This window comes from Macaca fascicularis, chromosome 17 (genome assembly GCF_037993035.2).
Source record: "Macaca fascicularis isolate 582-1 chromosome 17, T2T-MFA8v1.1".
In the NCBI taxonomy this organism is placed as follows: domain Eukaryota; kingdom Metazoa; phylum Chordata; class Mammalia; order Primates; family Cercopithecidae; genus Macaca; species Macaca fascicularis.
This window is the reverse complement of record NC_088391.1, coordinates 60985129-60999678: the sequence shown is the minus strand read 5'-3', so window position 1 is coordinate 60999678 and position 14550 is coordinate 60985129. Positions and strand designations below refer to the sequence as shown.

Sequence of the window (14550 nt, the reverse complement as noted above, 5' to 3'; positions counted from 1 at the left end):
CAAGTGTTCAGTAAATACTTGTTCCATGACTGAAAAGAGTCCAACAATTTAATGACAAATATTTAATGGCCTCCTCCTAACAGTCTAAATTATTATTAAAAATTTAACTCTGTCTATATTGGATGGTCATGTTCTGACCAAATGTTAGATTAGTTAAATCACTAACTTAATTAAAGGCCATCAGCAGATTTCTCCTTACTGATTAATTCCCTACTTCTTGTACAGTAATTCTCCTGAATCTTTTTGACATCATTAGAACCGTTGCTCAACTATATCTTAACATTCTTAAAATTCCTTTTTATTTTCTTTTGGGATATCCTACTGAAAGGGGCTATATTAAAGGTCACTGACACCTTAAAACTCCCATAACTTCCATGGTAATGATAAAATAACAATACAAAATTGCAAATATGTGGAGTTCAATGTCTGCTATAAGTTGATTCCACTTAAATTATTTCCCTTTTTAATGCGTATAAATTCTTACTTGTCACATGAGTTGAATGACTGTCTGTCAAAAATAAGTAAATGTCAAACTGCAGGTTAAATATACATATTCCAAAATGCTTGGGACCATAAATGTTTTCAGACTTGGGATTTTTTTGGATTTGAAATATTTGCATATGTACCATGAAATATCTTGCAGATGGAACCCAAGTTTCAACATGAAATTCATTGAAGTTTCATAATCACTGACTTTATACACATAGTCTGAAAACAATTTTACATAATATTCAAGTTTTTTTGAGCATGAAGAAAAGGTTTGACTGAGTTTTGACTTCCACCTGTCACATGAAGTCAGGTGCTAAATTTTTCACTTAAGTCATCAGGTCATCAGTCAAAAAATTCCAGATGTTAGAGCTGTTTGGGTTTGGAATTTTCATATTAGAGACGTTCCACCTGTATTTTTTCACTTTAAAGTTATTGATTTTTATTAATCACTGTAATGTGAATCTCTTCAAACTCCATGTGCATGTATACACACATGATATTGTTTGAATAGGGAACAATCGGTTCACACTGGAATAACAGCTTTACTCTAAAGAGTTATTAGAGATCACAACCCAGAGCCGAGGAAAATGGGGCTCAGAACTGGGTCAGAGAAAGACAATCTTATAAGAGAAAGTAGGCAACTTTAAGAGTTATTATGTTGCATATGAAAATTAAAATTTTATAACTCTCTATAGTCTGTAAAATTCTCTCTTGAGAACACTTGGACACAGGAAGGGGAACCTCATAGACCAGGGCCTGTCATGGGGTGGAGTGAGGGGGCAGGGATAGCATTAGGAGATATACCTCATGTAAATGATGAGTTGATGGGTGCAGCACACCAACATGGCACATGTATACATATGTAGCAAACCTGCACTTTGTGCACATGTACCCTAGAACTTAAAGTATAATAATAAAAAAATAGACTGCTGTAGGACTGACTAGAGGTCTAGAGAAGTGTGTGATTGCTAACTAGGCCTCTCTGAGCTTCATTTTTGTAAGTTTGAGAGACAAGCAAGAGAAATAATTGTGAAAAATTGCTGCATAAGCTGTATGTACATTATAAGAGTAAGGGTTTAAAACATCTTTTTGTGGGGTTAGTTCTACTTTAAAATTCTTCTTGTGTGTGTGTGTGTGTCTTCTGCCAAGATATGTCCTTATCCAGTTCACGGCACAGTGCTGAGCACACAGCTGATTCTCAATATTGATTGATTTATTGAAATATTCTGTGGTTTCAATCAGCATTTGCATGACTTCACATATTTTTGAGTGCCAGGAATCTATAGTCTGGGTTTGCAATGCTTGTACAAAGTATATATCTGAGCTGAGATGGTGCCACTGCACTCCAGTCTGGGCAACAAGAGTGAAACTCCATCTAAAAAACAAAAAACAAAACACAAAACAAAAAATATATATCTGTAAGAGTATATCAAAAGCAATAAATGAATCTTCTGGTAAGCTTGTTCTGTTGAATATAAGTATCAATTTTAGTTTCCACAGGCAGGAATCTACAAAATCAGAGGAAATTTTAAGTCTATTTGATAATATAAATTATTCTAGCATTCTATGATACTCATAAAAATGACATAAGTGTAGAAAAGTTAGCTTACTGATAGGTTGTTTCTTTAAAACAAATTAATTTTTTTAAAAATTTCCAGTCTCTCTCTCTCTATATGTATAAAAATTAGGTAAATAAATATATATATATATGGCATTCTTATTCAAAACCAGAAATGTGACTAGCATTTCATTTGAATATTTTTTTTCTACCAAAAACCCCCCACAATGATGGCTTTATAATGCATTATATCTGGTAGACAATATCCATAAATTCCATATACCCAGTTCAATAAATATTAATGGTCAGGTTTCATAACTGGCAAAATAACCTCTAGTGTTACCAGTAAAATTTATTGTTTCACTCACACTATCAGAGATTTACTTAGTGAAATGTCATTTCTCTTAAGTTCCTTACAGTCTATTGCAAGATTTTTTTGTAATCTAAATTACTTATTCATTAATTTCTCATTATTCTCCCAACTCACAAGAGAGGATAAAATTAACTTAAGTGATTTGTCAACTGAAGCAAATATTTTATTACATTTCTCCTACTTGAAATGATTTTAGAATATCCCTAATATGCAGACATCTATGAATTCTGATTATTCCTATAATAAAATTATGTAAAAGATTGATTTTCAATTTTTGTTATTGACTTACAAAACTACAAGCTCACCAAAAAATCAATGCTGTGATTAATCAGTGATTCTATGTTGTGAATACTCAAGTGAATAGTAATCTGGATATTTTACAAAATGCCTTTGAAAGTTGCAAAACCAACTAAGTATTGAAAGCTTTATTTTTAAACTTTTTTTACAACAATATAAAGGTCATTTAAATATACAAATATTTTCAAAATATATATCAATATCTACCTTTACTTAGGCACCAACAATGTGCTACTTGTTTAACAGATTTACTTTATTTGACCTACACATTAACTTCTATTTTGCAGATAGGAAAGCTGAGACTCAAAGAAATCAAGTACTGTGCCCAAGGTTATACAAATTGTAAGCAGCAGAGAAGGATTTGGGTCATGATTTTATTTCAAAGCCTGTGAAGTTCCATTCTAAAATGTTGCTTTCCAGTCAGTAGACAACTAGAAGGAATAATGCACCTACTATTTTGCAAATGTTATAATTTAAATGCTTTGTGCAAATATATTTATAGCGTGTGCTGCTCAGGCTCTGACTTCTTGCACTGCCCATAGCACTTCTGTCACACTTGAAGGGTGAGGAAGAGCCTTGATTATCCCTCTAGCCAAATTTGAAATGCACCAGGAGAAAGCCTAGTTCTTTTCATTTTTATAATTGTACGTATTTAAAGTATACAACATGATGTTTTGATATAGGTATATATAGTGAACTGATTACCACAGTTAGGCAAATCAACATATTCATCACCTAACATGGTTACTTTTGTGTGTGCATATGTGTATGTGTTTGAGAGACAAGGAGAGAGACAGAGAGGAAGGACAGCATCCAAATCTGCTCTTAGCAACTTTCTAGTGTAATACAACATTGTTAACTATAGCCCTTATACTGTAAATTAGGTATAAAACATATTCGTATTGCATAAGTACAAGTTTACACCCTCTTTTGTAAATCAGGATAAAATATAAATTGCTTTATCTTGTAGGAATATATAGACCTGAGCATGCTTTAGGTTTATGTGAGCATCCTGCATCAGTGAAGAACAGAAAAAAATAGAGACATTAGTTATTTTAGGGGAGTAAAAGATAGACAAGACTATCTATAACATAGCTTCCCATCTAAAAATGAAAAGAAAAGACCATGAACTTTAAGGAAAATCGATTCCCTGTGAATGCTAGATCTTGCCACAATGTCTGGTGCACATTTACATCATCTCTTAGATTTTTTATTCTATAGTCTGTCCGCTGTTTTTCTTTTCTCTACCTTGCTTTCTTCTGTTTATTCCCATCACGTCTGCCAGAGTGATCTAAGAAAATGGAAGTCAGATGCTATCACTCCAATGCTCCAAATCCTCCAATGGCTTTCCACTTCATTCAGAATAAAAACCAATATCTGTGCACTTGCCTAAAAGATCCTGTAAGTGAGCTGGTGTCTTGGCTGCTGCCTCCTTGAACTCCAGTAGAGCCCCTTTCCTTTCTGCTCACTCACCTCTAGTACTTATGACCCCTTAAATACACCAAACTTTATCGTGGCCCCAGGCCCCTGCTTTTCTATTCCCTCTGCCATGGCACTGTCACTTATACACGAACAGTCCATGCTTTCACTTCTTTTTGGACACAGGTGAAATGCCACTTTATCAGTGGAGCTTAAGCACATAGATTACTTAAAGCTCAGCCCCCTTTCCTTCAAAACTCCCTATATTTCTTCTATGGTTTATTTATCTCCATGGATGATGTCTCCATCATCTGATACATTTATTTATTTGTTGTATTTTAGTTTCTATCTCTCACCTCAAGAATGTAAGGTCCTTGAGGGATTTTGGTCTACCTTTTTTTTTTTTTTTTTTTTTTTTTTTTTTTTTAACTGATACATCCCTGTCACCTTGAACATGGCTTGGCACAAAGTAAGTGCTCAATAAAAAATATGTTTGAATAAATGAAAGAATGATAATGCAGAGATGGAATTTTTAATGTAACTAAAGCTTATGGATTTAAATGTGAAGATTTAAATCTTTCTTGATTTAAAAATACAATTTTAAGAATTACAATAAAAGCACTTACTTGCACATTGCATTGCCTTTTTGACAAAATGAATATGCATAATATATGCTGAATTTTTCTTGAGTATTTTGTAGTACTTTAGAAATATAAGTGAAAGCCCCAAAATATTCCGAAACCACTAGTTTTATAATTCCATTTGTTTTCACACTAAATAATTGTAGAACCACAATTTCACAGTACTTTTAAAAAAAGTATTACATGTTTCCTGACCTCTTCTCCACAATAAAGTGTTATTACCCTCATCCCATTTCTCATTATGATAAACTCAAAACTATCCATTGTTTACTGGTGTTTCATGTCATCATAGGCAGTTAGGCACTATGACTTCAAAATTAAGTAAGACATGTTCTTTGCCCTGCACAACCATCCTAGTCTAGTAAGACTATCTTCATTTTCCAAAATCTGTTGCCCCCACAAAATAAACCATTATGTTTGTTTCTATAGAGATATAGCCACCCATGTATCTGTACAAATACAGTAACATACATATAGACTTGAAAATAATACACACTGCTATGGTCTGAATGCATTTCTTCATATTCTTCTGTTGGAAACTTAATCCCTAATGACACTGTGTTAGGAAGTGAGCCTTTTGGGACGTGTTTCTATCATGAGGGCTCCCTCCCCTGTGAATGGATTAATGACATTATAAAATGGACTTACAGGAGTAGGTTCTGTCTCTTCTGCTCTTCTGCCATGTGGAGACACAGACTTTGTTCTCTCTCTTGCTCTTCTGCTTTCTACTATGTGTGTTCAGAGTGAGAAGATGTTCTTTAGACCAAATTCTAGTGCACTGGTCTTGAACTTCCCAGCCTCCAGAACTATGAAATAATAAATGCATGTTCTTTATAAATTACCCAGTATGTAGTGTTGTTATAAAAGCACAAAAGGGACTAACACACCCACACATGCACAGGCATGTGCGCGTGCGCACACACACATACACACGTTAGAAAGACAGCTCAATTTTGAGAATACAAGGAGTCTCTCTTCTATGAAGCAGAGCTCACACAGCTCATGAAATTATATTGAGAATCGCTGCCTTTAATGAGTTTGTCATTTTTTTAAGTTCTCATATGTAAATTATAAAACAGAATAAAAAGTACAACTTATGGAGAGTGTCTAAAACAATTAATAGAAGAAAATATTAGTGGCCAGTTGATTCTACTTTTTTTCATATTAAGCCTGTTTTATAATGCCTACCTAAATAAGATTTTTATCAAGATAGAATGAAATCATTGTCTGGCACTTAGTAGGATGTCGTAAAATAGTAGTTCCTTTCTTAGTTTCTTTAGTCATTATCCAATGAAGAAGAAAATAATAATATGATCTTTAAAATGTTTCATACCTCACCATTGAAGAAAATACTCTGTATTTAATCTGGGTATCTATCTAGTGTGAAGAAATTTAAAGAATGTAACATAATCTGAAAACTCATCATTCCTTTTGCCGTTATTATTTTACTTGTAATTTTGTCCCAGATATAACATGAAATCTTAAGTAGGCTACAATTTCAATAATTTTATGTAGTGCTTTAATTTATAGATTTATCTGTTTTAATATTTTTTAGACTTTAGTATATTATCATGTGAAGTCCATGTCATATTTCCTTTGAGCAATAAAGAATGAGAATTTACATGTGTCCTGATGGCCAGTAGCTAGAGCTGTACAGAAAGGGAGCAGTCACCACATTTACAAGAGACAGGCTTCAAGGCAAAGGGTCATCTTGTTAGCTTCCCAAGGCGCTGACAAGTAATATTCTTTTGGACTGGTGAACCAAAAGCATCCTGACTGGGTGTAAAACTCAGGAAAATATAGTAAGTGTCAAGTTGTGATTTTCCAGTTAGATTTTGTAAGCCAATTTACTTACAGTAATGGTGTTTCAAAGTAATTTGATTTCTTAGAATCATCTTCCCAATACTCTGAATATATAATTTATTTGAAATAAAATTCACAGTACTATTTCTAAAACAGATTATAAAATTTTGTTCTTGGGTGTTATAAGTTCACATATTACACATATACTTGTGGGAAAAAAAAGAGCATTTGAAAACTATTTATAATTTATGTTATATCCCTAATTAAATTATGTTAAGACAAGCTAGATCTTAGCTTTTAAAGCCATGCATTTTTGTCCTAGATTTTTAAATGATCTGGTAATAATGCAGGCAAATGAAAGTATAAAGTTTTGGCAAATATGTCTCAAGATAGAAAGTGAAACGTAGTAACCTGAATTGAGAAAATATTTTAAAGTCTCCAAAAGTCCATGTCTCAAAAGAGACAACAGAAAATAAAATATCCACAAAGTTATGTTATCTATGTTTATATGAATATCTTACACTCCTCTAACTTCCAAATCTGTACTTTATAAACTATAATTTTACTATTTTATTTTGATCATACTGATTAAAGTTTCATGGGACTCACCTTACCCCATAGTGATACAGGCAAATTTTAAGTGCCATATGCAAAATGATGAAATTACTTTTTTAATACTAGGGAAATCTTAACGCTTTGTAAATAAGTATTAGTTAAGCAGTTTTCTTTTTAAAATATTCCAGTGTTATACAAAATAGGATATCATGCCACCAAATTGTTTAATCGTTAGAAAATATTCTTGAAATATAATTACATATTAAACATATATATATATTACATTTATCTATATCTATATGTGTGTATATATATTTGTTTTCAATCTAGAAATATTTTCGTAAAAGAGATAGAAAGTGTTTTAAAAATCACATAATAGGCCAGGTGCTGTGCCTCATGCCTGTAATCCCAGCTCTTTGGGAGGCTGAGGTGAGAGGTTCACAATGTCAGGAGTTTGAGACCAGCCTGGCCAATATGGTGAAACCCCATCTCTACTAAAAATACAAAAATTAGCCGGATGTGGTGGAGGGCGCCTGTAGTCCCAGTTACTCGGGAGACTGAGGCAGGAGAATTGCTTGAATCCAGGAAGCGGAGGTTACAGTGAGCAGAGATCATACCACTGCACTCCAGCCTAGGTGACAGAGTGACACTCCATCTCAAAAAAAAAAATAATAATAAAATTATATCATAAGTCCCTCAGCAGTGTGATTAACCAGACAGGACCCAATACAAAAGTGAAAATAATGGATGTTCACAAACCACTGTCAATATTCTGCACAGAGTTTGGGGAAGTAAAAAGACACACAAATAAAACTGGGCTCATCATTAATAGAAATTCATTATTTTAATGTCATTTTGAATTCACATACTAATGAAATTAACTCAACAATTTATGTAAGAATTCCTTAACTATACACACGTATTGCCCGATCTAAATCAAAAGGTCAAATAAACCAAGGAGGTTGAGTGGATTAAAATGGCCCCTGGGGATCAATGAATACCTACAATTGTTTATTAAGCAGTCACTTAATCGCTGCTTAAGTAAAGTATACCTATACTGTAATGAAGATTAATAGACCCTGAATGGTTATGTGTATTTCTTTTAAGAGGTAGGAAACTTTGATTATGCATGAGATAACTTAACATTAGTGCTATATGGTATTAAGTTTCAATCATTTTGGGGAAAAAAAAGTCACTGCAAAACATTTTTTATTTAATGTATACATCGAAAATTCTATATAATTATTTTAAATGATATTCTCTAATTTTAAATAATATTTGTATTAATGTATGATATGGTTTGGCTCTGTGTCCCCACCCAAATCTCATGTCAAATTGCAATCCCGGGTGCTGGAGGAGGAGCCTGGTGTGAGGTGACTGAATCATGAGGGTGGACATCCATCTTTTTGTCCTCATGGTAGAATTCTCATGAGATCTGATTGTTTGAAAGTGTGTGGCACCTTTATATTAGCTCTCTCTTCTTCCTGCTCCAACCATATAGGACATGCGTGCTTCCCCTTCCCTTCTGCCATGATTATGAGGTTCCTGAGACCTCCCCAGAAGCAGAAGCCTGTACACCCTGAAGAACTGTGAGCTGATTAAACTTATTTTCTTTATAAATTACCCAGTACAAAAATGGACTAACAAAATGTACATGGATACAGCTTATTAAAATTAATCAAAGACAAAATCACAGGAGCCATTATAAGGCAAGAACTTTCAAATTTGAGCATAATTAGCTATTCAAATGCTTTTGTTGAGTATTATCATGTATACGCAAATTTCTAGATATTGTAGAAGGCTTGCTAAAAAGATACAAAAAATCAAAATCACTTTTTCTAGAAAAGTGTACATTTAATTGCATTTGCTTAGAAAATAGTCACTAAAAGTGAGAAACTTTCAGTCTAGAAAATTCTTGAATGGTATGAATTTTTGTCCGTTCCAAAACTCATGTTGAAATTTAATCTCTGTTGTGGTAGTATTGAGAGGGGGGGCATTTAGGAGGTGATTGGGTCTTGAGGGCAGAACCTCATGAATTAATAGATTAATGGGTTATCATGGAAGTGGGATTAGTGGCTTTGTAAGAAAAGGAAGAGGGACCTGAGATAGCATGCTTAACCCCATTGCTATGTGATGCCTGTGCAGCTCCAGGACTCTGCAGAGAGTTCCGACCAGCAAGAAGACCTTCACCAGATGCAGTCCCTAGACCTCAGGCTTCTCAGCCTCCATAACTATAATAAATACATTTCTTTTCTTTATAAATTACCCATCTTCAGGTATTCTATTACAAGTAACAGATAATGGACTAAAACAGATCCAAAGCCGATTTTGCTTATTGTTTAAATATTTGAGTTGTAGAAACTTTCAGTGTGATATATTTTACACCATGCTTGACTTAATAATTATGCAGAGAGTTTTGTATTTGGGTATTACAGTAAATACTTGAATATTCTACAGATTTTCCATATCCTGAATAATCTTTTTTGCTTACACACTTTCAGAAAACTATGGCAACCATAAGGATATTCATTTGAAAGACTGATTGATTCGACTGACAGTTCAATTTAATTCAATAGTGTTAGAATAATTAAATAGTTTCTGTCTTTAAAACAAAGTGTGTTTGTTAGGATTGTTAAAAGTGGTCTTTACTATGTCAATGTCTTCTTGCCTATAACCTTGGTTATCTTAAATCTTAATTTAATTGACTCACAAGTCAATTATTAATTGTGGCTTGTTAAACAATCCTCTTTCGTGAGTTCTTCCAGCAAGCTGCATGTAACCAGTTCCTTCGTATTTGTTACTAGTTTGCACTGGAACTAAGTGATCAATCAAAGTTTTTTATTTTTGAATAACAGATAAACAAATTAATTAGTGCAGTATTTTACAAAGTATATTTTTCAAGGATTTTATCTAATATGCCAAGTTAAGCCATAATTCCAACCAAATTATTTTCCTTCCTCCCCTCCTCCCTCTTTCTGTCTTTCCCTCTCTCGCAATCTCTCCCTCTTTCTTTTTTCTCCTTCTCTTCTCATCCTTCTCACTTTCCTCTCTTTCTCCCATTTTTAAAAAATTTTATTTTCTCCTTCATTTTCTACATTACTGTAGTATGGTAACAATCAAGTGAAAATAATATAATCATCTTTGTCAATCATTTCAGTTTAACATTACTTCATGAATAGTTTATTTCTTAAATTTGAAATATTTTCATTTGATAATTAAATTGAATTTTATTTAAATATATTTCCAAGAAGAGTGATTTTTTCAAACATATATTGTATGCAGATTGACAAATATAGAAAGGTACCTATATTTACATAATAGGTTATGGCAGTGCTTTAAACCTACTAAATATTACTACAAGACTAATAAATAGGCATCATTCATTATCTGCTAAATGTGACAATATTTTTAATTCATGTTTCTTTATACCACAAATTAATTTTACATGTCCTTTGGGTTATATAAAATATTGTCCTCTAAACATATAACTTTTAACTGTGGAATATTCTTGTTAGTATTGCAGAGAAAAAGGAAATGCAAAATTAAATTTTAGAATAACAGCAAATAAATTTTATAGTACAGTTTTTGAATGGTGATGGATATTAACTAATGAAAAAATATATAGAGATACTTGAATTATTTTACATTATTTTAAATAAATCAAGTGAGATAATCCATGAAGCACTGATTTCTATATAAATTAATTACATGCACTTCAACTTTCAACATTACTTCTGATGGAAAGTGTCCTCTGTCCTGTTTGTGATGTGTAATTTCATATACTATTTTCTTCCCTAAGGGAAATACTTACTTGATTCCATTGTTGGATAAAAATGATCTGTCACCAACGTTGGCTTTAAAGGGGTTTTGCTTAATAAACGAAAAACAAACAAAAATGACTGAATACTGAGAGAAAAATCAAGGCACAAGGGATTGCAGTCCAGCTGTTGTGGCATAAATCAATATTTAAAAAGCACTATAGTAATTTTTTTCCACTAAAAATAGGTCTTTTGTGCACTCAATTTCTTATTTTATTAAAGTGTTCAACTTTGTCTAAGGACTCCAAATTTAGCTTTGGTTTCTGGTTATGTTTACAGCTCAACCTTGGGGGTAACTGAGCAGTAGTGTAACTGCACTTCAGTGGTTAATTCCTATGCTCTGTTGGGGGTTACCGAAACTGTGAATTTCATGACTGGACAACAACCATATTCCTGGTTGAGTTAGGGAACACGTTGCATCTCTGGTCCCCTTGTCTTCAACAAATTTTACCAGGTTCTATTTTATTTTTTATTTTTATTTTTATTTTATTTTTATTTTTAATTTATTTTATTTTATTTTATTTTTTGAGACGGAGTCTCGCTCTGCAGCCCAGGCTGGAGTGCAGTGGCGCAGTCTCTGCTCACTGCAAGCTCTGCCTGCCGGGTTCACGCCATTCTCCTGCCTCAGCCTCCCAAGTAGCTGGGATTACAGGCGCCCGCCACCATGCCCAGCTAATTTTTTTTTTTTTTTTTTTTTGGTAGAGACGGGGTTTCACCATGTTAGCCAGGATGACGAGGTTCTATTTTAATGGCTCATTAAAGGAAAGGTTAAAATATTCCAAGTAGTCATGTCCTGAAAGTGATTGCAATCATCACCATTCTAAATATAGATACGAGGAAAAAACACATCTTCTCCAAACACCCATTTGCAAGATAGTAAGTAGACTTTGGCTATTCTCATTTATTGCCTAAACTCTTCCATGCATAGTATACAATGATCTATGTACTAGAAGGTTATGCCTTGAAATTCTCTTTTATCATTTTATTCCATTCTTGATTTACACTGATAACAGCTTTCATTCCGAGGCTACACACCAAATGCACTGATTTCGCAAACCCCGTCCCCGGTGTTCAGATGTCCATCTTCAAATTTCTACCGTGTGCCTCTGGCCCCAGGGGTGAAGCACTGCCTGGGTGCATTAATAGCAGAATCACAATGTAAGTGTCAGGATGGTGGCATCATCACATTTTGACGCCAGCATCCCTGTTTCTTCTGTGTCTCACTACAGAGAAACTAAGGCTAAAGGTTAAAAGATACGGTTTATTAAATAATTCAAGCCATTAACCTGCAACCTGCAAACTGATGGCAGCCTATTAAGTTGACACTGCCATGATTCATGCGTAGTGTTTACTGATGCAAAAGCATAATGCCTGTTTTCTTTCCTTGTATTGCTACACAGTAATGTAGTGAGGAAGGAGGGTGGAAAAAGGTGACAAGACCCACGCAAGGGGACAATAAGAGCAGCAGTCTCACTTGCATAAAGAAGATTGAAGCCTTCCCTCCCTCCCTCCATCTCTCCGTATAGGCCCCAGTGCACATCTGCGTCACTTACGGGGGAGGAGGAGGCTCTGAGGCAGAGAGAAAATTGTACTGTGAGGACCTTGACAGCTTCACAGGCGGGCTTTTTCTTTTGCCTCCCTATATGCGTTAGAATATCTATTTTTCTCTTTTACGAACTGACTATATAAAACCACCTCTTCTAGCATTGCAGAAAGCAATTGACTTTCTCAGAGCCACCCGGCAGGCTATCAGGGCATCCTCGAAAAGGCCAGGGACAGGGGCGCAGGTGTACCAAGAGAGCTGGCGAGGGGTACGCTTCCTCGAGACTTGGGTCTCTTCTCTCTGCGCTCTCCAGACACTGAACTCTAAGCTGCAAGGACAAGAACGCCACCACCTTCCCTACTAAGGCTCTGCCACAAGCGCATTCCAGAGAGGTGTATCCATCTGCAGCCGCCTCCGGAGCTTCGGAGCGCTCAGACCTCCCTCCCTCACGCATCTCCAGCCTAAGGGTTGTCCCACCTCGCCATAACCACGGGGCTCCCTCGCGGGCATCGAGGATTCTCAGCCTTTGGCGTCCCAGTCCTGCCTCTGCTCCTGCCTGGTGGTGTCCCCACGCCCAGGTCCTGTGGACCCAACCGAGGCTGAACCGCGCGGCTTTGCCGTCCGCGCTCCAGCCTTCGTCTGACAGGGCGCGCAGCCCGCCTCGCGTCTTCTGGCTTTAGGGGTGCAGAGGGCGCATCCCGCTTCTTCCTCCGCCCCCGGGCTCCGCTGGCCTCCCCCACCTGCTGACCAGCCTACTCCTGCGTGAGCTGCTAGCCTTTTGGCTTCTGTGCGTAAAGCATGTCAGGCTCTGGGCGAAAAGACTTCGATGTGAAGCACATTCTGCGACTCCGCTGGAAACTCTTCAGCCACCCGTCACCGTCCACCGGCAGCCCGGCGGGGGGAGGCTGCCTGCAACAGGATGGCAGTGGCAGCTTTGAGCATTGGGGACCCAGCCAGAGCCGCCTGCTCAAAAGCCATGAGAGAAGCGGTGTGAGCACTTTCTGGAAGAAACCTTCCTCCTCTTCCTCTTCGTCGTCCTCTCCGTCCTCTTCCTCCTCTTCCTTCAATCCGCTGAATGGCACCCTGCTTCCAGTTGCCACGAGGCTGCAGCAAGGGGCTCCTGGACAGGGCACCCAGCAGCCAGCCAGGACTCTCTTCTATGTGGAATCCCTAGAGGAGGAGGTGGTGCCAGGCATGGACTTTCCTGGACCACACGACAAAGGGCTGGTTCTGCAAGAGCTCAAAGTGGAACCAGACAGCTCGAGCCAGGCAACAGGTGAAGGATGTGGACACAGGTACAGTAAGTCCCCATGGGGCTTCCAAGCGTCTTTCAATTTCCACTCATTTCACAGCGTGTGCTCTGTGGTTACTAAGTCTAGAATGTTTCAGGTTGAAAATGTGCGTTAAGAGATGCCAGCCTGGTTTTGATTACTCAAGTTCTAATTTCATTACAAGTTTGCTCATTAATTTCTATTGGTTCAGACACATCATTTTTCTTTTTGGAAGTTTTCAAAGTTATAGCCACCAATTGAACTTGCATTCATTTTTGTAAGTCTTCAAATGGAATAGTTCTCATATTCCTGAGATTATGGTGTTCTTCTGTCATATACATCAGTTGTTCCGTTATATGGAGGTGAAAATTTGCTTTACACATCATCAGAATGCATCTCATATATTGGCCTGGTAACTGACTTAGCATATTGTCTAAGGTCCCTGTGGTTTGAATCTATTCCAGGAGTAATGAGGTGGACAAAATGAGACCACTGGACAGCAACATTATTTTACCTCTCTTTTTGCTCCTGAAATACAGTCGTCTTATTCTCTGTCCCAACTTCTCTTTTGGTCCTTTTCCTTTGTGTTCACTCTTGCCTTGTTCGGAGTAAGTCTTTGAATTAAACTGTTGTGGAGTGCCTTTGCATTTAGCTGTTGTGGTTTGTTGGCTCAGTATTGAAATTGTGTCTCCTTGATAAGCAGCTCAGTATTTATTTCTAGTTTATTTCTAATATTATGCTTCTTTGTGTAGAGTTCTGCTACTTAAAGACTTATAGAAAATC

The 14550-nt window shown here is 36.1% G+C and overlaps 1 protein-coding gene and 1 long non-coding RNA gene across 3 annotated transcripts in view; one reads left to right on the top strand and one right to left on the bottom strand.

Annotated features, from left to right (window-relative positions):
- Positions 1 to 1681: 1681 nt before the first annotated feature.
- On the bottom strand, positions 1682 to 5560 carry LOC123569878 (uncharacterized). The gene is made up of 2 exons (XR_010582619.2): positions 5426 to 5560; positions 1682 to 1864 (listed from the first exon to the last, which is right to left on the bottom strand). It is a non-coding gene; the product is annotated as an uncharacterized lncRNA (long non-coding RNA).
- Positions 5561 to 12529: 6969 nt separating this feature from the next.
- KLHL1 (kelch like family member 1) overlaps positions 12530 to 14550 on the top strand; it is a 449152-nt gene continuing 447131 nt past the window's right edge. For both annotated transcript variants that reach the window (XM_065533314.1, XM_005585986.4), the window contains exon 1: positions 12530 to 13791. In XM_065533314.1, coding sequence (XP_065389386.1) covers positions 13295 to 13791 — 497 coding nt within the window. In that variant the 5' untranslated portion in view covers positions 12530 to 13294. The remainder of the gene's footprint in view (positions 13792 to 14550) is intronic.